The sequence below is a fragment of the Rattus norvegicus genome, chromosome 8 (assembly GCF_036323735.1).
Source record: "Rattus norvegicus strain BN/NHsdMcwi chromosome 8, GRCr8, whole genome shotgun sequence".
NCBI classification, from domain to species: domain Eukaryota; kingdom Metazoa; phylum Chordata; class Mammalia; order Rodentia; family Muridae; genus Rattus; species Rattus norvegicus.
In genome coordinates this window covers 107958670-107983850 of record NC_086026.1, presented here as the reverse complement: position 1 = coordinate 107983850, position 25181 = coordinate 107958670, and the positions used below count along the sequence as shown (strand labels likewise).

At 46.8% G+C, this 25181-nt stretch overlaps 1 protein-coding gene across 3 annotated transcripts; it reads right to left on the bottom strand.

Moving 5' to 3' along the window:
• Rbp2 (retinol binding protein 2) lies at positions 1 to 25181 on the bottom strand. 3 transcript variants are annotated; one of them, XM_006243607.3, is made up of 5 exons: positions 24912 to 25181; positions 20182 to 20316; positions 11612 to 11790; positions 1679 to 1780; positions 17 to 250 (listed from the first exon to the last, which is right to left on the bottom strand). In XM_006243607.3, exons 2-5 carry the CDS (start codon positions 20252 to 20254, stop codon positions 200 to 202), a joined length of 405 nt encoding a protein of 134 aa, XP_006243669.1. In that variant the 5' UTR covers positions 20255 to 20316; positions 24912 to 25181; the 3' UTR covers positions 17 to 199.

Here is a 25181-nt window from a genome sequence, read left to right as displayed (position 1 = left end):
TTTCAAAGGCCGAGAGGATGTTTTGTTTTTTTATTTAATAATAGGTTCTAAGGGGGAGGGGGTAGGTTCCTTTAACACACCCTGTTTCAAACCCAGGCAGGTGATGCAAGGGGGGCTCTGTCAGGAACCAGGGAGTCCCAATGCTGCTTTTCAGAATGGCAGAGAACTCTACACATGTTCCAGGCTTCCCCTGGGCCCATCACTTCTTTTTGAACACTTGTCGACACACCTGGTCACCGCAGGTCAGCTCCTGCAAATCAGAAAGTGTGTGAGTGCCCACCCAGACTTCTTATTGCCCAGCACCCGGCCCTCTTACTCTCTGGCAGGTGGGTGGGGCTAGAATGAAAAGGAGGACATTTAGCTGTTCTGGACAAAGTGTCCCTCACAGACTCGATCACCTGCCATGCCCTGCAGGGTAGCAGTAATTTGATTTTGACACTCAAATCGAGCCTGAACAACTCTAAAAATGAAAAATGCAGAGTAATGACCCTCTCGGGCTGGATCGCTCCCACTCTTGTGATTAAAGCGACACTGGCTAATTTATTCAAAGGTGACGAAGCCAAGAGGAAGGAAAGGATAGCATGTCGATGTATTAGGGAGCAGTGGCCCAACACTAGGACTAGCTTCAGGAGGGCTCCCCCGGTCTGCCTATGTGGTAGCTGATGGGGTCACACTTTTCACCAAGGTGGAGAGAACTCCAGGTCTTATCTGTGTTTCACTGAACCCTGAAGGAGAAGGCTGAGTGAGCCTGAGGAAGGCCGCCATGCCCATTCAGCCAACATTGACTCTGTTCTCAGCCGCAAGTACTGTTGGGAATGGCCTTATAATTAGAAAAACAAATCCATCATCCAGGCCACAGCAGGTAGGGGAAGCTGCCAGTGCAAAACGCTGGGGATGACATGCACGTCATCAGCTGACAGGAGTAAAGATCTCGGGCAAGTTAGCTCAGATCTGAGGGGCATCTTGGTGACTTTCATGTTGACCTTAGAGCTGGGTACTTGCCTGACTCCACGAATGAATGAATGAATGAATGAATGAATGAATGAAAAGTGAGTGAGTGAGTGAATGTATGAGGATGTGTTTGCTGAATAAGCCATTCATTTAGCAAATGAGTAGCCGGCTGTTTGAAAGAGTGAACCTTCTCTCACTAGTCCATTGTGGGGCCCATAAATTGCTGTGAAGATTGAAGAATGAAAAATAAAGCTGTCTGGGAAGTGATAGTTTATTGACGGATGTCAGCTATTGTCCCTTCTGTTCTATTCTAGTAACAAGTCAGCCTCACAGGAGTGGGATCAGGTCTGCCATGCCTTAGGGTGAGAGGCCAACGCCCCCCTCCCCATGCTGTCAGCCTCCCCCGACCCCCCAGTAACTGACAGATTGCCTGGTCCTGTTCTCCTCCAGGCGGCTTAATTCCAGTGCTCACCTTTCTCCCTGGCTGCTCCTTAGCAGGCTCTCTTCATTTCTCCTTGGATCTTGCTTTCCTAACTCAGCATTTTAAACTTTCTTTTTAATTGCGCTATTCACAGAAACAGCCGTATAGATTTCTTCCTAGAGTCCCCTGAGCCAGATGGCAATGGCTTTCTGACTATATGACCAAATGCATTTGGCTGGAGCTCAGGGCCATTTTTCTTGTCAAACCGCCTGGCCAGGTGAGTGCTGTACAGACCCCAGGGCTTACCAGGTACAGCTTGTCTCCCTCGACCCACTGCTTCCAGCCACGATTCTCCTTCTCCCCTTTCTGCACGCACACCAGGGTGTTTCCTTCCCAGGTGACTAGGGTCTGCAAAGACAGATGTCAAGCAAATCAGACAGATGGTCTTGGGAGATCAAACGATCTGCAGCTCCAAGTCCTGAGAACTCTGCCAGGCTCCTCCCATCCCATGAGACAGAATCCTGTGTCCATGATCCCACGGACCTTACAGTCTCCATTCCTCATGTACCCTCCATTCCAGCCAAGCTGGTTTCTCCTGGCTGGCTGTATTTGCTTTTAAGGAATTTGACTCAACTATTTTATGATATGGTAAAAATAGCACTTCGAGAGCTAGTGAAGGCAAGATGATGAATTCAACTATTAACAATGGGGAATTTCTGGAAGGGAAAATACCTCAAAGTCAACAGACAAATAACCAACAGGGAAAAGAGCTGTAGCCTATCAGTAAAGACTCGATGTCCTTATATAGAAAGGGCCTCTGTAAATCAATAAAAAGATCATTAACCTAATAGTCCATGCCAACCAAGCATGTGAACCAAGGGCTTACAGGGGGAGCTCTTGTAGTCAATGGGTCTTAAACATAAGAAGAGATATTCTACTTCCTAAAGAGCAGCGGGGATGCTGATAAGACTGCTTCTCAGATCCAATTAGTCATACAGTCAAAGATCAAAGATTCAGTAACCGAGGGGAGGGCTGTGCACCCAGCTCAGGGGTGGTGAGAAGAGAAACCTTTATATTACCTTTCAAAATACAGAATTGCACATAGTTACATAGTTTTGCTTGTGGTTTTGCTTTCATTACTCATTTTAAATAATTTTTAATTTATTATTTGTAAAGTCCCTATTTCATATGCTCTTAGTTTTGAGTCTCTCTCTCTCTCTCTCTCTCTCTCTCTCTCTCTCTCTCTCTCTCTCTATGTTTGTGTGTGTGTGTGTGTGTGTGTGTGTGTGTGTGTGTGTGTGTGTGTGTGTGTTTTAAGACAGCGTCTCACACAGCCCTGGCTAGTCCTGAACTCACTGTGTGCTGAAAATGACCTTGAACTCCTGACCTTGCTGTCTCTGCCTCCCAGCTGCTGGGATTATCATCTCTGATGATGCTTAATATGTTCTTTGACCTAAAATTTCTACCCTGGGAATTTTCCTGCAGGGCTTACACCTCAGGCCCTGTCTACTGTCTGTGAAAATAAATGTGGGAAGGTTCCCTACTTAACTTAGGAGCTGCTCGTGCGGTTCTAAGTAGGTCCTGTCACCCAGAACCTGCTTGTCTGCAGGAAGCAGAACTCATGAATGCCATCCTTCATTCCAGCCCAACCGAGCTGGCCAATGGATGGAGAAGTCGCAGGCCTGCCAGTACCCAGGAGGCTGCAAGGCCCTGTGCACATACGACTCCCTAGACACCACTGTTTCCCTCTTAATACCTCGGCATCTAGATCAGCCTCACTGCGCCTGCTGATATTTTTGCCACTCCACGCCGTGTCTGTGTCTTACTTCCTGTGAGCTTCCCACAGCTGGGTTGCTTTTCTTTTTTTCCTTGTGTGCACAAACCACCTGGTGCCTCTCTGGACAAAATTAGGCCAAGGACCTGACACTTGCTTCTTCTCTACGTCTTGTAAACCCAACTGATGATAAAATGACTTGTAGGGCTTTTTTTCCCTTCTCCTTGTACATTATGCAAACCTGTTTTCTACAGATTGTTAAACCTGCCTATTCCTAAAATAATATTTGACCTTGACCATAATATATGATTTACGCACAGTGTTATTCCTCCCCATTCCTCCTCAACACATCACAGAACTGTTCATTACAGCAAAGGACTGGAAGCTTCATAAAGTCTGTCAGTGGGTGGCTGGTTAAATATGGTGCGATGCTTCCCTGCTGCACAGCCACAGGGAGAGTACAACCAGGGCCAGTTGTTTAAATGCTTGCAAACGCGAGACGCTGAGCAGTGTGCATAAGGCAAGGGGACCAGGTGAGGATGTGTATGTATTCTTTTGCTAAGTCCCTGTCGTTTGCAAGGAAGTAAAAGAAATCCAGAGCGGTTATTATCCCTGTGAAGTGACTGAGCTAGGCCACCATGGTGCAAAGAACATTCCACTGTTTACTGTTGAAAAAAAAAAACTGTAGCTATCCATGCAGTCACCATCCCAAAATCTAATCTTAAAATCAAATATTCTGTGCTTGGGCTGGAGTCCTAGCTCAGTGGTTAAAAGCACTGTTGCTCTTCCAAAGGACCTGACTTCAAATCCCAGCACCCACATGGCATCTTACAACTGTCTGCAACTCTTTCCAAGAGATCTGACACCCATACACAAGCATACATAAGGGCAAAGACAAAAATACCAATGTAAATAAAGTTAAAAAAATTTCTGAGCTTTCTTTAAAAAAAAATGTCTCTGTCTCTTTCTCTTTCAAGGGCATCTGAAACCTTCTATCTCTGAAGGACTTAGAGAAGTTCAAGTCATAGGTCTCCTGGCTCCTCTGGGAGGAAGAAGTGCTTGCAAAATGCATCTGCTATTTCTCCTCATTGTCTTAGACCCCATTGCTTCCCTAGTAGATAGATAAGGACTCTTGTCTTCTTCTTAATCTTCTCTTCTCTTTCCTCCCATACTGAATTGTACCGGAAAGCCCAGTGCATGCTGACTGCACTGATACCGCCAATCACAGGCAGAGCTCAGGAACGGAGAGGCTGTTGGTGGCTGTGGCTATTGGTGGCTGCTATAACACTAAGCACAGTGGTTGGTAGTGACCACTGTCTGTGGTAGACAGTTTCTCTGAGGCAGCGTCTTGAGGGAAGCCCACCCACTCCTGCCTTAGAGGAGGGTCCCAGCAGAGGGCTCACATGACCTGCAAGGGGGGGGGCATGCAATGGACACTATCTGTTTATTTGTCTATCTTCTGCATGAGGCTGAGATCCCGGAGGACAGGAAGGGGGCTCCAACTCAGCATGGCACCTGTCTCACTGACACAGGCTTGGCAGGCAGTAGGAACTTAGCAAAATTCGCAGAGTACAGAAAGGAGGAAAATGCTAGTGCAAGGGGGCCTGTCCTAATATTTCACTTTAATAACTCACATTGGGCAGCAAGACCCAAAGTTATTCTGACCCAAAAGTAAATTGGTTATCAATGAATCACTGTAATGGTTACAAGATTGTGGGCTCACTCCTACATGAGACAGTGAGAAGCGGAACTACAAGAATGGTTAAAGGAACCAACTCCAAACTCACATTTCTTATTAATTTAATTGTGTTCCCCCCTTCCCCTCCTCCACCCCTCCTCTTCTTTTCCCTCCCCTTCCTCCTCCTCCTCCTTCTCACTATATCATGCATGCTGGCTTGGAACCAGCTGTGTCTTTGTCTTAGCTTTTCAGAGTGCTGGGGTTACAGCATTTGCCATCATGCCCAGCTTTTAGTTGCTGACCTCACCCCTGTGTCTGAAAAAGTTTTAAAAACAGACTCAAACTGTTTTTGAAAGATCCTGCAGCTAAGAAAGCTATAACTTTTGAGTGGGAAAATGGACAGGGTTTAGAAATGGGCAGGTTTAGGTAGAATGGAGGCAGGGGGTGGAGCCCTACTGTGACTTTGCCTCTCACACTTCCGAAGTCAGCGTCTCTCAAAAAGGCTCTTTATGTCAAATGAGATACAGGTGCCGGCTCAGTGTTCAATCTGTGAGTCAATAGCTCAACCACGGACCTATAAAAGACTACCCTATTTCTTTAAAAAATGTTTCTGAGATTATAATTATATCATTTCTCTCTTCTTTCCACCTTCCAAAACCCTTCTCATACACCCCTCTTCAAATTCATGGCCTCCTTTTCTTATAATTGTTGTTGTTGCTGCTGCTGCTGCTGCTGGCGTGTGTGCGTGTGCGTGTGTGTGTGTGTGTGTCTGTGTGTGTGGTATAAGTATATGAATATAGCCTGCTCAGTCTATATAATATTACTTTTATGTTTTCAGGGCTGACCACTGGGTAACCAGTGGGTGTCCTCTTCCTTGAGGAAGACTATTCCCCTGCTCTCAGCATCCCTTGGTTGCCTGGACAAGCTTTCATGGTACCCAAAGGTGCCATGCAAGCTTCCAAAGGAGGGAAGTGACCAATAGTCTTACCCAGTTATGGCATCTATGATCCACAACAACCATCATGGAGTGATAGTCCTAAGAGTGCAGTAGTGTCACACGCACTTTGACAGTAGCTAACAGCTCTCAAATTAGACTTCAGGCCACTCAACAAGAGAACAGTTCATGCGTAATACTGGAAGACAAGCCAGCCACACAGGGATAGTGAAGTCATGAACCTTGGAAGAGAACTAATATCTTAATTCTTCAGAAGTAAAATCATTTGGAAGTCGTGTCAGATTGTTCAGTGCAAATGTCTGTGTGTGCATGTGTGTGCGTGTGTGTGTGCAAGAGAGAGAGAGAGAGAGAGAGAGAGAGAGAGAGAGAGAGGAGAGAGAGAGAGCGAGCAAGTGAGCGCCTGGGAACATGATAAAAACACAAGGGACAAACATTAATAATATGCAACTCATTTTAAAAAATTATTATCATGTGTATACGTTTACATGAATTTACATGTACCGAGCACATGCAGATGCCTGTGGAGGCAGAGGACGTCAGATTTCTTGAAAGTGGAGCTACAGATGGTTGCAAGCTACCTGACACAGGTGCTGAGAACTGAGCCTGTGTCCTCTTCTAGAGGAGTTAAAGTTCTCAACTGCTGAACCACCTCTCCTGTACCCACAACAGGTAACACTTAGTAAAGGGTGCAAAGTTATTCTTTGTTCTCTCACTTTTCTATGAATCTGAATCACTTCCTCTAAATTCTAGGCACGGAAGGGATCTATTGACCTGTGCAGCCACTCCTATTGTAATGCTCGTAAGGCAGTTTTCCTCAACCGTCCATAGGAGGAGCCTCCAAAGTCTCTTGGTGCTATTTGCTCTGTTTCTGGCTGTTTTCCCCACGCCCCACTGGTCACTTCAAGTCCAATCACCTTTGAAAGGTGTATGTGTGTGTGTGTGTGTGTGTGTGTGTGTGTGTGTGTGTGTGTGTGTGTATTGCAAACTGTAAAATCATAAAATTCATTCTGCTGAAGTCTGCAATTCTGCAGTTTGGAAGGTGACACTTTAGCTTTCTTTGCCTATTCACAAGGTTGTGTGGTCACCTTCACTAATGTATCTAGAACATTTCCTCGCCTTGTACCTACTAGCCTCAGTACTGCTTCTTCTGTCCTCCACCCCGTATGCACTTGTCTGTCATGAGTCTTCATATAATACACGGTCTTTTGCGTGTAGCTCTGACGCTTAGCATGTTTTCCAGGTTTATTTACACGGTGCTAGGAATCAGCACTTCATTCGTCCTGATGGTTATGTGATCTACGTTTCGTTATGTGGATATCAATTATTTCTCTTTCGCTGATGTATGCACATACATGTTAGTATGTTTGCATGTGTGTGCCAGTACATGTGAGTGAACGTGTGTGTGCACATGGAAGTTAGAGATAAATGGTGGATGCCTTTCTCAATTGCTCTCTAGCGTACTTTTTGAGAAAGGGTCTCTCACAAGGCCTGGAGCTCACTGATTTGCCTGTACTGTCTGGGCCAGCAAGCCTCGGAGATCCTTTGGTTTCTACCTTCCAGTACTGGGATTACAGATGTGTGCTGGTGTGCCTGGCTTTCTATGTGGGTTCTTGGGATGCACACTCAGGTACCTATGCTGAGTGTCTCCGAAGCCTTTCACTTACTTCTCTATGTCTTACATGGAAATATAAGTGTATTTTTTAAGCTCTGAAGATTGAACCTGGAACATTGTGCTAAGCAAGTGGTACACCAGTGAGCCACACCTCCATCCTTGTTTTTGTATTTTTGATAAGGGGCTTTTAACTCTCTTAAAAACAAGTCGGGGTAAGAAGTGGGGAAAACATATGGTGATCAGAAGGGAAGAGGGGAACTCTGAGTCCTCAGAGTCAGCCTTATCTCTGATGTGTTTTTATAATCCTGCTCTGGACTGGTGCAGAACTGGGCCCTTCGGGGCTCCTGCTGCAACCACACCTTCCTCTAGTGAATGTCAACTTCTCTTGAAGGTTCTGAGAATGATGAGAGTTGAGAAGTGGAGCCCTAGGGGACGAGAGTGTGCCGCACACAAAGCACATGAACCTGCAAATCTGTGCACAGGTGTGTGCACTCACTGTCTGTGTGGAGGGGTGGGGCTCATGCACTCCTTAAAGGGTCCTATTCCTGTTACAGGCAGTAGATAGTCCAGAGGGCACCTGTTTTGAGTTGTAATTCTCACGGGACTAGACTTTTGCTCAGTCTCTAGTCAAGTATATCTCAGTTTTGTGTGTGTGTGTGTGTGTGTGTGTGTGTGTGTGAGAGAGAGAGAGAGAGAGAGAGAGAGAGAGAGAGAGAGAGAGAGAGAGATTGATTGCTATCCCTGGCTTTCTGTTGCAGGCAAATAGACAAGTCATGGGTAAAAGGATCCTTTCTCCCTGCAGTGATGCAAAGTGATGATCTTAGAGAGGAGGGAGGATGGACAGGGTGGAGGTCAGAGGTAGGGTGGGGGTGGGGTGGGGCTAGGTGTTGACAAGTACAATTTGTCAGAACCAGGAAAGGCCAGCGGGACGTGACTTGTTTCAGGAAGAGGAAATTCTCTCAACCCCTCAACCCCGTTGCTAAAGAACAAGTCAGAGAGGAGAGGCTTAGCTTTCAAGAAGCCTCGCCTCACACTGCAAGGAGCAGGGAAACAAATCAAGAACTGATTAGCCTGGAACCGTGGAGAGATGCAAACCTTCAGAGGCGGATTTTCCCATTAGTCCTGGAGTCTGATGAATTGGCTTTCTGGCCACAGTTCAGAAAAGACTTGTGGACCCACCACCTGCAGCCCCACAGCGAGGCCCACAGCAAGTCCTAATGGGCCTTCTTGGGGCTTTTTACTTCAGGAAGGCTCTGGTGGACAATCTCCAAAATACTTTTTGCTCCATCCCTTTTTTTCAACTCTATTATTATTATTATTATTATTATTATTATTATTATTATTAAACAAAAAGCATTGAATCTAATTTTGACTGACTGAAAGATGTGCCCTTCTCTCCACAGAATAACAGTGTTTCCTCCTGAGGCAGATAAGAGGGACTGGCTACTCCTTGGAGCATGGGAAAGGTGTTAAGCAGTACTAGAATACATTTAAATCACTACTAATTAATGATTAACTTTTATGGTAAGCACACTTCTGGTGTTAAGTGTGTGTGTATGTGTGTGTGTGAAAGAGAAAGAGAGAGAGAGAGAGAGAGACAGACAGACAGACAGACAGAAAAAGACAGAGAGAATAAGTAAAGATGTTGGAGGATTGGTTAATTTGATTCCCAAATTAGCACTTGTTGGAATCTCCCTTGCTGCTGCCCTCACTCCTTCAGACAAAAGGTCTGTCCATCCAACAGCCAGCTGAGCTGCCCTTATGACAGCACCGGCCGCCTCAAACATTCCACCAATGCCTTGGGAAGGGTCCTGATTTGAACACTCCATGAATGTCTTGATGATAACACCTAACTTCTCCGGTTCCCAAAGGTTTGTCTTTAACCAAGCTCGTTGGAAACAGTTGGTACCAGACCTTGTGCTATCCCAGGCTTTGGTGACGTCTCAGGGAACCTGCAAAGTTCCCACCTCCCCTGGTATCCTAGCAGAGTGACTGGAGCTAAAGTGTCAAGACTGTGATTGGTCATGGCACCCCTTTCTCTGGCTCTCTAAGCAGGCTCATTGGAGAGCTGAAATGTAAGGAAGATTAAAAAACAAAAACAAACAAACAAACAAGAAAAAACTGGATAGAGCCACATGTTAGAAACTCTCACCCTGGACACCAGATTTTCAGAGTCTATCAAGTCTTTAGAGACAAGGATCTCAAAGTCTTGGGCTAAAGGCTCTAACTTCGGTCAGTGTTAAGGGTTAAGAAATCCGGACTTCTAACCTACAGGGCGGCTCTAACACCTATTGGCTAAGGGTCCCCATTCCTGAGACCTGTACATGGTCAATGACATTAGAGGGAAACACTTACTGCTGGTCCTACCTGCCTACAGTTGCCATTTGCTATAGCCAAACACTAAGGGAAGTAAAATCAGCCAGAGAAGGGCACTTGAAGAGCCTCTCCACTCTCCATGGTCTCTGTCTTGGTAGAGAGAAAAGACTCCTGCTAGCCAATTGCTAATACTTCCAGCCCAGGAAAGGAACCAAAACTGAGTCCCTCCCTTTGGGAAGATCTGAGACTTGGGAAGAGCTCCTGGAAGAATAAGACAGTGGCTTCCCCTGGGAAGAGGCAGCTGTGGTGAACGGCCAGAGAAGGGTGGCAGATCCCGTTTCACTCACTGTGTCATCCCAAGGGGCTCGGCCTTTGCTGGAGATGAGGGCTCATTTGCCAGAGATGGTGTATTGAGCTCCATTCTTTTCTGTCTAGGAGCCTGGTAACCAAGTTGGCACAGAGGACGCTGTGAATGTCCAGCCTTGTATAAACTATGTGGGCATGAGCAGTGTAGCCAATGGCTGCCCTTCCAGCTTTTCTGTATAAGCCCCAGAGCTATAATGCCAAGGCTGAGGAAGGAGAGTATTTAAATAGGACTGAGATGAAATCTCCCTACTTCCTGTTTGGAGGGTCTTGACTAGGTATAGTTTGATTTGGACAACCAAAGACTGGAACAGGGAGTGTGAGGAGTAGTCTGCTGGGCAGTGATTCACACAGCAGCACAGAGGAGCTACTGTTGCCTCTACGTCTCTTACCCCACATTTGCTTGATGCTTGGCAGCTTCCGTTTTATCTGGGTAAAGGCCTACTACCTTTTAGACTCAAGGCTTAGAGAGAACCCTTCACCTTCTGGTGAGAGTTGTTTTTTTGTGTGTGTGCTTTCAGGGTTGACCAGTGAAAATACATAGCCCCCTCACATCAATGATGTGCGTGTTCCAAGAGCCTCAGTGTAATCTCGGGTAGAATCGAACCCTATGTATTCCATGGAGCTAACATGGCGACCAAGTGACTGGTGGGCGGGTGATGTACATGGGGTAGAGAGGCTGGAGAAAGAAATGACTAACATCGTGGGCAGGATAGGGCAGGCAAGGGAGACTGCATCATGCTACTATGACGTACACTTTAACCCTCAGGGGTTGTTGATTTCTGGACTTTCCCACTTTCTGCTTTTGGACTGCATGGGTAATGGGACCTAAGGGAGGCAAGAGCTTGGCTAAGGGGGTTACTGCATTTCCAGTGCTGGACGCTGGCCTGAACCTCCTGCAAGGTTTTCTAGATAATGGCCTGGGAGTTAGGACAGAAGTCACAACAAGGCACAGAGACTGGATTACTGACTTTCCTGGGTCTACAGAGTTTTATCCTTATTTCATCTGCACCATGATTTTCTAAAAGGAGATTTGGCCAACTGGATCCTCTGAAAGTTGAGTGTTACATGTCAAAACACCTGAATTCTTGGGAACGCCTTTAAAAAGTCAAACAAAACAAAACAAAACAAAACAAAACAAAACAAAAAAACCACAAACCAAACAACCAAGCAAGTACCAGGAGGCCTGATCCTTTCTTGGCCAGAGCTGGCTGAGCATGGCTGCCTCTTTATACCTGGGTAATCTGCTTGGGTGAGCTCTGTAGTTATTCATTTCCAGGACATCCTGTCTTGCCCTCTTTCAGCTGCTCACTCAGCCATGTAATCTTAATGTCTCACATGATCTGAGGCCTCTCCTGCCTCCCTTTCCTGCCTCTTCTTACTTTGCCCTTCATTAATTACTCATTACCAACCTCACTAAGTCCATTCTGGTCCTGCTTACCTGAGCCCTACCTGAGCCTTCCTGGGCTTGTTGCACATGTGAAGCTAGAAATCCAGCCTCCGCAGGAACAGGCAGTGAAAACCTGCCCACCCACACGTACCTTGACGTTCCGGCCATCCAGACCCTTTGTGTGTTCGTCAAACTCCACCCCCACTGTGAAATCTAGGTCATAGTTGCGGAACGTGCTGTTGGTTTTTGTCTTGAAGTTATCACCGTCTTGAACGATGATCTTCGTCTGAGTCAGACGCACTGCAATCTTGCGGGTGGCAAAATCAATATCTGTTGGCAGAGGGAGTAGGGAAGGTTATGATGTGTGCAGCCAGACTCATTCATTTCTTTAACAAGGCAAAGCGCTCAGGACTGGATACGCCACCTTTCTTTACATACATACATACATAGAAGCAAGAGTTAGTTGTCTTACACAGGGCTCTATCATGGGTTTGATTATTCTACCCCCCACCCCCTGCCTGCTAGTTTTGCTCTATGTGTCCCCCACCAGAACCAGCCTTAGGTCTATGCTCATGGTAGATGCTCAGAGAATACGGATTTGTTAATGGAGGAGTGTGGTCTGGGACAGTGGTCACTAAAGCCAGGACCCTGGACCACCACCAGCAGCAACAGCAGCAGCAGTCAGTAGCAGGAGTAGCCGTGGAACAAGAAATCCCATTAGAAGTGTAAATCTTTCCCACTCACTTTGTGCACACCACAGTTTAGAAAGACTGGCACAAAAGAGTGAGGGCAAGGGGCGGATCAGTCCCAATTTCCCAGCTATGTGACCTTACAAAAGCTTTTTTCCCTTTTGGAGCCTCAGTTTTCTCCTGAGAAAATAAATGAGGATGGAAAAGCTCGTTTCGTACCGAGGAGTTCATGAGCTTGATGGGAAAGGCTGTACAAGGTACCCAAGTGCTTGCATGTATTCATTGCACACGGGCCTCCTTTGTTGTCCTTGTCTGTTTAGGTGACCCAGGGACCAGAGCAGCTTAGCCCAGAGCAAATGTTTCAGAGTGTATTTATATAACCCTACCATACCAGATCCTATAGCTGTAGCTGCCATGGGGTCCTTTATCCTGCCTGGTGGGACATTTTCCTGGTTGGGCCACCTTCCTCTCTCTAGTTTGCTTGGTCAGTGGCTTTTGCTCAAGCCCTCCACGCTGAAGCCCTGGTTGTACTCACAGAGCTCCAGCAGTCATCATTAGGATGTAAGAAAAGGATGCTGTTACTCAAATGAAGGAAAGGGGAGTGCCCCAGGCAAACTACTACAGAAGAATGGAAATTGTGGGGAAATTGTGGAGAACAAACTCTTCTTTAGCGAGCAAATCTACATTCACTCTGTGGAGGTAGAAATCGCAGCCCAGAGGATTTAGATGGTGGGACTCAGCCTCACCTGGCTTCACAGTGTCCCTATAAATGTAGCCAGTTCGTCATTCATGGCTAAGGCTCCCCAGGAAAAATTACTGCTTGTCCTGGGCTGCCTAGAAGAGTGGATCGCAGCAAAAAAAAAAAAAAAAAAAAATTGCTGCTTGTCCAGAGTTGCCTAGAAAAGGGGATGGGGGTGGAATCGGCCAGTTGCTGAGGGAACGGGTGTGTCCTGGAAACGGCAGCCGAGTCAATCTTCCTGACAAGGGCTGGGAGAGTGCTATTAGGGCCCCTATGCAAATGGAGACAAGCACGGCTTCGCCTCCAGATTGAAAAATGACTTGGCCTCTTGGCCACCCTTTAGCGTTTGCACAAGCCAGTTAATCATGTCACCTCTGCTCCACCCTGGGGAAGGCAGTCAAATAGTCTGCTGGTGGATTTCTTGTTAGATATTTCTAATCCAAAGGGTTTAAACGTAGCTATAGAACATAAATGTGCACACACACACACACACACACACACACACACACACACACACACACACAAGTACTTTCTCTTTGAACTCTGCAGAGGAAACTGTTTTCGGATATGATATTTTAACACTAGGGTTATCAAGTTTATTTTATCTGTTTTTCTGTATTAAAGGTACCCCTGAGCCTGATTTATAGCCAAGTGAAGTGAATTTCTACCTCAGAAGGAAGGGTCCAGAGACAAGCTATTTCTGAGCACTACACACGGCTTATGCCTGCTGCTGTGGAAGAACAAATCAACAACAGCAAAGCGACTTTATTAAGCATACTTTTCATAACTGCCTTTTGAACAATGCGGGCCATAAAGCTGAAATACGAGCGGGCCACCCAACATTAAAACGCCTGGTAATGTGCTTGCGAAGAAAGCTAAAGTTGCAAGCTAAAAGGGCAGGTGCACTTTGTAAATTAAAGAGCGGAGATGCCCAAGAATCCATCACGGGAAATCCGAGAGCTGCTCAAAGTGCAGCCTCAATGGGCTTTGAACCTGGACTCCTTAATTCTCAAATCATCGGCACTTCCAGGCAATAAGGGGAAGTCGGGTGGAAGAGCAATTTTCTCTTTTTTCCATACCATTTTCTCCTCCAGAGGACACGTTCAGAGTTCAGAAGGGAATTAGACCGGCCCCTGCCTGTCTCTTCCTTCATTCCTCCCTGGGTATTGCAGGCAGGCTGGTGACTCTGGGCTTGCACTCTGCACCCTTAGTCCAATGTTCTCCAATGGGATAGAGGTCAGGGATACAAGTGTCCATCCAGCACGTGAAAGTGAGACCAGAGGAGGGGAAGCATGCATCATTGTCCCCTGGCCTTTCTGCCTCAGTACTTTTCCATCTCAAAGGCCAACCGGGTGTCATGTAGGGCAATTAAGACTCTGGTGATTTGAATGATGTCATTGGCTTGTCATTGGCAGAAATCCAGAGCTATGCACAATGACCTCGTTCTTAGGCCATCAGACACTGACGGAGTGTCAGTCAGGGACCCTGAGTAACCCTCTTACAGTGCTTCTGAAGATGCTGTCTCTCTACTTTGGATATTCCCATTATTCCAACAAGCTCTGCTCAGAGTAAAGTCCTCTCCCACCACCGCCTGGCACCCTGCCCTGTTCAGGACAATAAGAAAGGGCTAACATGTTATTAGAAGAGCCAAGTTGGGTTGCTGTCTGTGCCCTGCCATCTCCAAGTCACATGTGTCCCTAGGAAATTCCCCTATCTCTCCAATTCTAATTCCTCATTTTACCAAGTAGACAATATCCCTTCTATCCTCAGGCCCAGCTCCAGGCTCCAGGTCTTACATATCCATATCTATGAAAAGCTCGGATGTGTAGTGAGTATATGAAGCCAAAATAGGAATAACAGAATTCTTGGTCTAACCTCTGCCTATCTCTCCACCCTCAGCCTCTTCTCTAATCTTCCAACTGTCTGCATACTGCCACACTCCAGCCCTCCTGTCGTGTACCTTCTTGGACACACACAAACCTTTTGCACTTACCATCCCTGGCTTCAGGGACACAGCTGAGCTTCAAGCTCTGACCTTAAGCACTGTCAACTCTTTAAAAAGTCATCTTCCTTGACCTTCGTCCCACTTCACACACTGTTCTTTTCTGTTTTCTTTAAAACACGCGCATCACCTAAAGTCATCTCACACGGTGTCTGGTGTTCTCTGTCAGTACCCCTGTCTTCCTCCCACCAGCCAGGAGATGGATTCCACCAGGGTATCCACCAGGGACCATCCTCTTAGTAACCATTCCATCCCCAGTGACCGGAAGAGTTCCCAATGTGTTGTTACACCTGAGTTAGTTAAGATGAAATAAAGAATATAAGACTCTAGCAAGGTGCTCATTGCGGTATGAAAATAACGTGTGCCCCCGATTACCACTGACGGGCCACTGGGAGCTTTTGGGTTTGTTACCCGGCACCTCACAAGTACAACAGAGCAGGAAGAAAAACCAAATGCAAAACAAAAGCTAGAACAGGATTTTGCACGTTGCAGATGTTCAGGAAACATTTTTTGACTGAGAGCATTCAGCAGGGTCTGATTTCTGTCTCTAGGGATACCCCTTTTCTGGTGCTGAGCTTACTAGAAACCTAACAGGCTGGTTTTTTTTTTTTTAAACTCTGCGTATATTGCTTTAAATGAACAACAACAACAACAACAACGACAACAACAGCAAAGGTGTCTTTTTACATCTTTTTACCATCTTATAGGAACTAAGATAAGATTTTCTTTCCCAAACAGGGGCAATGTATAGAATAAAAGATCATCAAAATCTGACCCTGCCCAGATAATTTTAGGATGCACCCTGTCACCATCTCTAGCGACAAGGTTATAAGACGATTGTCTGTTTTCAGGACTGCTTCCTCCCAGTCTTTGCTACCCAGTCTCCATGTCGAGTCTCTCCCCACTGCTCTGGCTATCCCCATGCCCACCCTTCTTGGCCATTTTTCCCATCTTCCATGGCCATTCCACCACCCTTCCGATTCCGTGTCATTGGAGTCAGTAAGTGGCTGCCTGAGTTAGTGCGGTGGCCTCGCATCCTCCTGCCCTGGAGGCAGTCCTTTGTCCTTGGAGGATGAAGTTCACTCGTGGTACACAGTGCTAAACGTCCTCCTGTGTCTTAGGCTCCCTTCTCTCCTTCCCCTTCAGCTCTGGTATCCCATGACTGTGACTCTGCACGTGACCATGGCCAGGCCCAGCCCCATCTCTGCTTGGATTCCTTCACTTCCGCCACCATCCTGTCCTGAAGAACTTGGGACGTCTTCACTGCTCCCTTCTACTGGGACTTTCTTGGCTCTGCTTTCCACTTAGTAACTGTGGACATTTATTGGCCAGGGTCTAAGATTATCTGGTGTCCCCTCTATGACAGACTGAATATTTTTAAAATAGTGGCGTCTGATCCTATCTGTCTTACACTGTGGCTTTAACATTCTTCTCTCAGAGGAGTGGGGTCTCTGGTGCTTCCCCATGAATGGAGAAAGGGAATGTAACGCTTGGGCCAACAGAATACAGTGAAAGAAATACCTAGTGGTCTCTGACAATGGGTCACAAAGGCCATACCCCTCTGCCTCCCCTCTCTGGACATAGCCACATGCTGTAAAAATCCCCATACCATATAAAGAGACCAACCATATAGATGTCCTCAGCCAAAGCTAAGTGAGGTCTCAGCCACCAGGCAGCATTCCCTAGCTGGAGTGGAAATGGCTTCAAGAAGGCTCCAGCCTCACTCACTATCCCCTTGTGCTGGATGAGAGCTCTTAAGCAAGGACCACAAGAGAGATCTACTCAACCCTAGACCAATGAGACATAGCTAAAGATGACTGTACTTAGATGACTATATGTACTTCGAATCACTTTTTCTTTTACAAAGTAACAACATTTGGATGAGACAATCTTGGTGGTCTGCACCCGCCCGATCTCAAGAACAGAGCAGCGCAGGTCCTACCACAGATGGTACATTCCCTGCTTCTATAAGCAGCTGCCAATGCCTCAGTGTGGCGGGTAGGTAAGCCTCTACCTTGGGCAGAGTTGATGGACTCTGCTCAGAATCCTCTTTTTATAGCTCTACCTGGCCCTTCTTTGGAACTGAAGAGATCTCTTCCACTCCTCGGTTTCTGGCTAAAGGAGGACCTTAGGGCATGAGAGAGTCTTTGAGTGATAAGGTTTTCAAGCTGCTTTCTTCAGGGTCAGAGAGAATCTAGCAAAGCCTTGGAGTGCCCAAGGCAGGAGAGGAGTCACCACTGAATCATTCTGGACACTCACCCTTGAGCTCTTAATGACTTTGATAATTTGAGGTAAACTCAAAGGTTGCTGTGACATGTCATTCTGCTGAGACTAGTACCTGAGTCAAATGTGGAGGAGAGTGTTATCGAGTGAGCCACTGGGCTATTAACAAAGCCAGGGTGCCGCTAGGAGCAGCCTCTCAACAGTGTCCCTTCCTACGGCACAAAGAACCAGGCCCCCCAGAGAAAGCCAATTTCCTTATTGATGGACAGAGTCGAGGTCCTGGAAAGCGGTGGTTCCTAGGCAGAGAACAATGTCACACCTGATAGTATTTACACATCTGGGGATTTGCAAAGCTCTCTGCAATGCTCACCCCAAATGCCAAGTGCACAAAAGGGCACCGAAGACAAGCCTCATTGATTTCCCAGACTTGGGAAAGCAACCTTGCCTTTCGGTTGGGTGTGGCAGAAATTAAACAGATCAGTGGAGCTGCTCCTGGCAGGTTAGACTGGCGGGGGCAGCCACTCCTCATCTGCTTTTGGCTGAGTCTGTTGAAGACAGCGATCACTGCCAGCCCTGCCCCACCCATGGGTAGCTGAAGGAAATCAGGTGTCTTGCCTCCGTGCTGGGAAAGTGAGTCTGCATAAGGTATTTATGTGCACGGTGTTGTGCTGTCATCAAAGCAGGGCAAGTCCTTACGACCCTTGAGACAGAGCATCTGGGCAAAGCAGTCACAAAGACACCCACATTCTGTGTTTAGCTAGAGCTAGCTCATGTGGTAGCTCAGACCACAAAGTACCAGATGCCCCTCTACAAAGCAGGGACCTGCTATGAAGTCTTCAATCAGTCTGCTCATTAGAGTGAGATCGGTCTAACCTGACGTTAGATTGCACATTATGACTAAAGCCCCAAGAGACGGCAAGCAACGGAGGCTAAGGATTAGGAACGTCAACCCAGAAGTATCTAAACGTCCCAGCCAGTCACAACCTGTAAGTCCCTTATGCCCGTTGAGGTGCAAGCTTGTGTAAAAGGGGAAGCCAGAGATAGAGAGAGATCAAAGTGTAGCCTCAGTGGAGGACGGGAGTGCTTTCCACCTTCAGACCGAGGCGTTGGACTTTAGGAGTCTATCCAAGGGGCCAGGTACTAAAGCAGAACTATCTCTAAAGTCAACTAGGAATTTTTTTTATGAAGTATTATCATTGTGTGGATGTACGTGGGTGGTGTGTAGGGGGGAGGTTTGGTGGCATGCACATGCTATGGCATGCATGTGGAAGTCGGGTGACAGCTTTTGAGTTGGTGTTTTTCCTTCCATTATGGGTTTCAGGGGTTAAAGTCAGGTCCCGGGGCTCGTGTGCCAAGAGATTTTTACTCGCTGGACCATCTTGCTGGCCCTGGAATTGATATCATTTAAGCAAACAGCAAAAGGCATAATAATCTATATATGCCCAATAATAATTTCTGATAATCATCTCTGTTTCTGGCTTGTCTATGAAACACACTTATGAAACCACAGTGCTTCTAAATAGCTTGTGTGGTAAGAGTTTCAGTTGTTCAAACTCACAGACGTACCCAGAACCAGTAGAGAAACCACAATACAGGTGTCGCTGTCCCTATTTGGTAGATGGGGAAAGCGTGACCCTGAAATGTCAAGAGCCTTATCCCATGTCACAGAGGACGTCTTGGGGATGGCACGGGCTGTAATTACTCTGGGCTTGCTCACCTCGTCTATACGATAATGTTTAAAATTATGCTTCTGAACTATGCCCTAATTGATTATGTCTATAAGCCCAGAACCCCATTTCCATTAGCCACTCATGCCACTATACAGGAGTGCAACAGGAATATTTCCTTCTTGCCTAGGTCCTGCTACACTCCATTCCAAATTGATTAGGTAGCTTAACCCTACTAGACAGATCCCTAAAAAGAGGATTTTGGCCTGTCTTTCTTTCTCTTTAAAAAGGTAGGCTTTTTTTTTTTTAAACAAAGTCTCTGTACATTGCTCTGGCTGTCTTGGAACTTACTATGTAGACCAGGCTGGCCTCAAACTCAGACACCTCCCTGCCTCTGCCTCCCATGTACTGGGATTAAAGGTGCGAGCCACCATAGCCCAGCCTTGCCTGTCTTTCTTTAGTTGCAGAGGAAGGCCACACAAGCCCGTTCTTAGAGACAAGTGTCATCATTAGATCCAAATCACTGGGACTCTGCTGCCATATGCAGTCATTTCTCTCATACGTGTATGGCTCCCCAGCATGCAGGGGTGTAACTCTGTATGTGAGGAATTTCAAGGTAGAAAGGGAGACCAGGGTGCTGTTGGTGGCAGGAGTTTAGTAGCTAAGCTCCTTGCCCAGTGCCTGGTGGTTGCCATTATTTGGAGGTCCCCTGTGTCGACTCACTCTATCTTCTTCCAAGTACAGCCCACGGGTGGACAGGACTACATGTTTCTGCCAACACCAGGAGAGACCTACAGATCTGTCCTGTCACTGACTTGGGACACAAACAGATTAGTAGGCCTTGGCCTGGAGCCCAGTGTGGAACGTGGATAGGCCGTGGGTGAGTTAAGTCCTGTGACAAAAGACCCTCTCAGCCTCTGAGAGCCCGAATGTCTCTAGGTAGAGAATTGGATGGGTGGTCCTTCAGTGTTTCCTGTGTCAAGGCTGAGGAAAACTCAAGCAGGAGTCATTGGTAGTGATGTCTGACTCAACTGGTTATCTAAGATGGTGATGGCGAGGCAGGAGAGTGACTCTGTTGTCCTCTCGGGGTACACTATACCAGTCCTGGTGTGTGTGAGTGTGCATGTACTGTGTGTGAACACATGTGCACATGTATATGCATCGTCTGTTCAGTGTGTGTTTTCTGTCATGCACGCACTGTGCAAAGGACATTCTAACCTCATCACATTTATTATTTCTGGGTAGGAAAACGACCTCAGAGAGTTCCCAGGACTTAGGTGACTTTGCACTGTATAACCCTGGAGGGAGGGTTTGCATACAGCTCTGGTAAGCCCCACACTAGCACCTCCTCGAGGACCAGTCTGCTGTCCTCCTTGTCTCCCAATCCCCTTCACCTCTTACCTAGGGCCTTCATGTAGCCTTCAAAGTTCTCATTACTCTCCATTTCCCAGGTTCCATTCTGGTCCTTCGTCATGATGGCGGCCTCTGGTTTGATGCGGACGTTTGGTGACCGTGAAGGAACAAGCTGCGGGGAGACTGTGTTAAACGTTACTGCTTTTATAGCTTAGTGGACCAGGTGTATAAAGATAACAGAGTCAAAGGTCATAAGCCCAACTCAAAGGAATTGCCCTTGCCTTTGCAAAGTTCAACAGGTCTGTAGGCAGTCCAGGCACAAAGTCCTGCTGTTGCCAGGTACGTGTGTCCCAGTGATCTCCGTGACACAGTGCCTCGGAGCAGCTCATTTTAGGCTGACTGGACTCCCACAGAGACCCTGGCCCCACACAGAACATTCTATACAGTTCCAAAGGAAAACAAACACTCAGTATTTGCCCCACACATTCTGCAGGACTGCAGAACCAGGCCTGCCCACCACATAACCAGCACTGGCTTGGCTAATGAAGCCAATGATGGATCTCACATCTGTGGAGCTGTCTTCTCTGCTGAGCCACACTTCAAGTTCATTTTGTCTCAGATCACAAAAGCTCTATGGGTTATATTTAACAGACTCCCCTACACACACACACACACACACACACACACACACACACACACACACACAACTCTACAGATCAGCAAGGCTCAGGGAAGTTAAACGATAAGCGCAATGGTGACTTGTAAAAGACAGAGACAGGGGCTGGAGAGATGGCTCCAGGGTTAAGAGCACTGACTGCTCTTCCAGAGGTCCTGAGTTCAATTCCCAGCAACCACATGGTGGCTCACAACCATCTGTAATGGGGTCTGATGCCCTCTTCTGGTGTGTCTGAAGACAGCTACGGTGTACTCATATAAATAAAATAAATAAATCTTTAAAAAAAAAAAAAAAAAGACAGAGACAGGAAAATGAACTGTGACCTGTGACCTGTGACCTGTGACCTGTGACAGCAGAGTGGGACACAAAGGACCTTTGGGGATTCATTGTTTGCCCTCCACATTCAGATTTGAGCATTTTAAAACAGTCCCCCGACCCCCAAACACCACAGGTCTTGCATGCATGAATATAAGGAAAGTTGGCCTGGTTGCAGGGGAGGGGCTGGAGACAAGAAGGTCGGTTAATTGTGGTGAGCTGGAAGCCTGCATGTAATGGGCATGGGGAGAAGGAGGTGTGGGTGCTGATGAAAGACAAGAGAGGGAAATGTACAGGAAACCCAATCTCTTGAGGGGCCAGTGCTTCAGTGAAGTTGCATGAGTCAAAATATGACGAGACGAGAAATCCTGTGTCTTCAGCTCAGACTCTGCATGGGTTGAAAGAAGTCCTCCACCTTGGCCTGGATTTAGACTTTGAATTTAGATTTCCGGGCTATTCTGAAGGATCTAGTGTGGGAGGGTCGCTAGTGGGAACACGCATTTCAATCCAGGACAGACAGAGTTCTTGGTGGTAAAGACATGTCAAAAATAGTTTCATGACCAGAAAACATTGTGAAGCTAATTGCCAAGAACAAACACCCCCGGAAGTTCACAGATTTCCAGGAGTTTCAGATAGCAATTAGAAAACAGATTGAAAATCAATAAGGCAATTCAAAAATCACTCCAAAACTTCAAAAGGCATAAAGTGATATTTAAAAAAAAACAGGATTACAGTCAGGTGTGATGGTACATGCCTTCAATCCCAGCACTCTGAAGGAAGAGGCAGGTGGATATCTATGAGTTCCAGGCCAACCTGTTCTACTAGCAAGTTCCCGGTTAGTCAGGGCTACACAGTGAGATTCTGCCTCAAAAAATATTGTTAGTAATTCAGAGATCAAAAGTATGGCTGCTAGGGTCTACACATACCTGCACTGAGGCACACGTGTTAATATAAAATACAGAAAAAAATTTAAAATATAGAGTTGCTAGAATTAAAAGGGCAATAGATGATCTGAATAGTTTATTAAATACAGCCAAAGAGAATATCTGTAAAATGGAAGGACTGAGAACTTTGTGCAGAGGTTACATACACTGCTTAGTTTTTGCCAATTTGACACAATCCTGGATAGGAACCTCAATTGAGAAATACTTGCCTCCAACAGATTATCCTGTGGACAAATATGGGGGGCATTTTCTTGATAAATTATTGATGGGGGGGGGCCCGGTCTTCTGTGGATGGTGCCACCCATGACCAGGTAGGTTGTATAAGAAAGCAGGCTGAGCAAGCCAGGGAGAGCAAGCCAGTGAGCAATGTTCCTCCATGTTCTCTGCTTCAGCTCCTACCTCGAGCTTCCTGCCTTGAGTTTTGCCCCGACTTCCCTCATTGATGAGCTGCAATGGGGATGTGTAAGCCAAATAAACTTCCTCAAGTTGCATTCGGTCAGACTGTCTTATCATAGCAAGAGAAAGCAAGACAGTACTAACACAGAAGATAACCTGGTGAAAACTCGGGGGGAAAAAAGTAAACCTAAGCAGATAGAAAACAACAGATGATCTACAAAAGAACAGCAAAGCAGCGGGATTGGCTTTAGGCTTTTCAACAGCCCTGCTAGAATCTGACAATGGAGTGGGACCCTCCCACAATGAGGGAAAATATTCTTAAACAAGTTCTAAGCCCAGGTTGCCAATCACTCAAATATAAACACACACACACACACACACACACACACACACACACACACACACACACACACACACACACACACACACGTCAGCCCATCAGCTTCAGGACAAAGTCCAAATCAAACCATGAGACCAGTATATTTATGTCGGGTGGCGATGCCAGCAACAGGAAGGACCCAGTAGTTCCTGCATCGGGTTTCCACCTGTCAGCCTGCAAACCTCGGTGTCAGAATGGTTGAGCAGAACGAAAAGGCAACTGTTGAAATCATGCCCATTACCAAACTTTATCCCATCCTAGAAAAGGCACTGAAAGCTTGTCAAGGACTTCCTTATTGAAGTGAATTACCTGGGTATTTCTGGTCAGTGTTGGCTCCTTTCAGCTCAACTTGGCCGGCTTAAGTTGAGGTTTCAATAAAGGAGCCCTGCCTACCTTGTTTGTCGTATGTGGCTTGGCCTTATCTCCTCTACATAAGATCCCATTGTCTTGTATCATGATCCGATCTGTGTGTCTAGTCAGCTGTTCAGACTATTACCTTTATAACGTTGGCAACTAAGATGCCTTGTGATACAGCACAGGTAACCAACGCTGTCTACAAAACACTGGCGTTTTATTATCGTCTATGGACAACTGCTGGATGCCTAGGATGGTACAGAAGGCTTGGCATCTTTGTCTTCATGGTGCAGCTTTCCCCTTTCTCAGCCTTGGCTCCAGAGCTCATTCTGCTGTCTCCCTCTGGAACAGCCTTGTGAGAAGTGAGCCGGAGTGGTGCACCATGGTCGTGATTAAGGGGCCCGAAATGGGTTCACAGATGTTTAAAGATTCTCCTGAGAATTGACGAGGCTCCTCTGGAGTCACGGTTCTTGAGCTCTGGCCAGCCTCCAAGTCATCTGGAGGGCACAGCAGAATGCAGGATGCTAAGCTCCTCCCTTAATGAGTCCAGGGTAAGGCCCAGCAACCTGTATTTCTACAAAGTCCCTGGGGGGCCACTGCCACTGCCCCAGGACCACAAGTGAAAATTATGGTATAACAAAAATTGAACAAAGCATCACTTCCTGGCTTTGACCTCTGAACACTTATCTACCTTGAGTTTTGCATTTATTCTTTGGTCATTGTAAGACAGACAGACAGACAGAGACAAAGACAATGAGACAGAGAGTGGGTACATATTCATGAGTGTGTGTGTGTGTGTGTGTGTGTGTGTGTGTGTGTGTGTGTGTGTGTATGCTCTTGTGTGTAGAGGCCAGAAGATGACAGATGACCTTGGACATAATCCCTCTTCGGGGACCACTCTTCTTACTTTTGTTTTTTTTTTTTAATTAGAATTCAATTTTATGTGCCTATGTATTTTGTCTGAATGCTTGCCTGTGCATGAGTTGTATGCAAGATGCCTGTGGAGGCGAGAAAGGGTATCAGACCCTCTGGAACTAGAGTCACAGATGGTTGGGAGCCACCCCCATTGAAGCTGGGTCCTCTGCAACAGCAGCCAATGCTCTTAACCCCTAAGCCGTCTTTCCAACCCTACCCATCTGGGTTGTGGACATAGGGTCTCTCACTGGCCCAAGGCTTGTTGCTTTGGCCCAGGTGACCCACAACACCTCCAGCACAGGGGTGACAGATGTGTTGCAATGCCTGGTTTTTCAAGAATGGCTCCTGGGAATCCAATTCAGGTCCTCATACTTATGTACTGGAGACAGTATCATCTACTGAGCCATCTCCCAAGTCCTGTCATTTAAAACATTTAAGTAGCGAAAAAGAGCCCAAGGCTCTGAGAAGGGTTCCTGGCATCTAGTAAGTGTCCATCCAGGATAGCAGCAGTGAGGTGGGGCTACAGCCCAAGCTGCTGGCAAGGGCCTGGTTCATCATCAACCTTCCAAGAAACCAGAGCTTCCACGGGTTCGTGTCTCTGACAGAGGTGAACCAGGAGGAAAAGTAAGGGACAGTGAGTGAGAAAAACAGTGGCCACTTAAGCACTCAGCCATTCACACGTTCCAGGAAGATCATGTACCTCAGAAGCAGTAACAGAGCCCTAATTTCCAAAGTCCAATCCTAGTCCACCCTCCCTCTAACTCTGACCACCCCTGTGAGCATCCCATTTTGTACCTACTTGCCTTGATGGAATCCCTCAGGTGACTCGAGCCTAGAAAAAGTTACCAGCCATTACTAACAGGCAAGGAGCTTCCTGGAGAGCAAAGAAAGAAAGGCAAATGTGGCTTTCGGTGGAAGGTTGAATCTGAGATCAGTCAGCCAGCTGAGAGTGAGCTCAACAAAAGGCCCAGGTCTACGTGAAGCCTTCACAGCACTGAAATCTGGCCTAGGGAGGCTTCCTTTGCCAGGGCAGACTTGCCCAGACCTGCCCCGTTCCTCCCCAATCTAC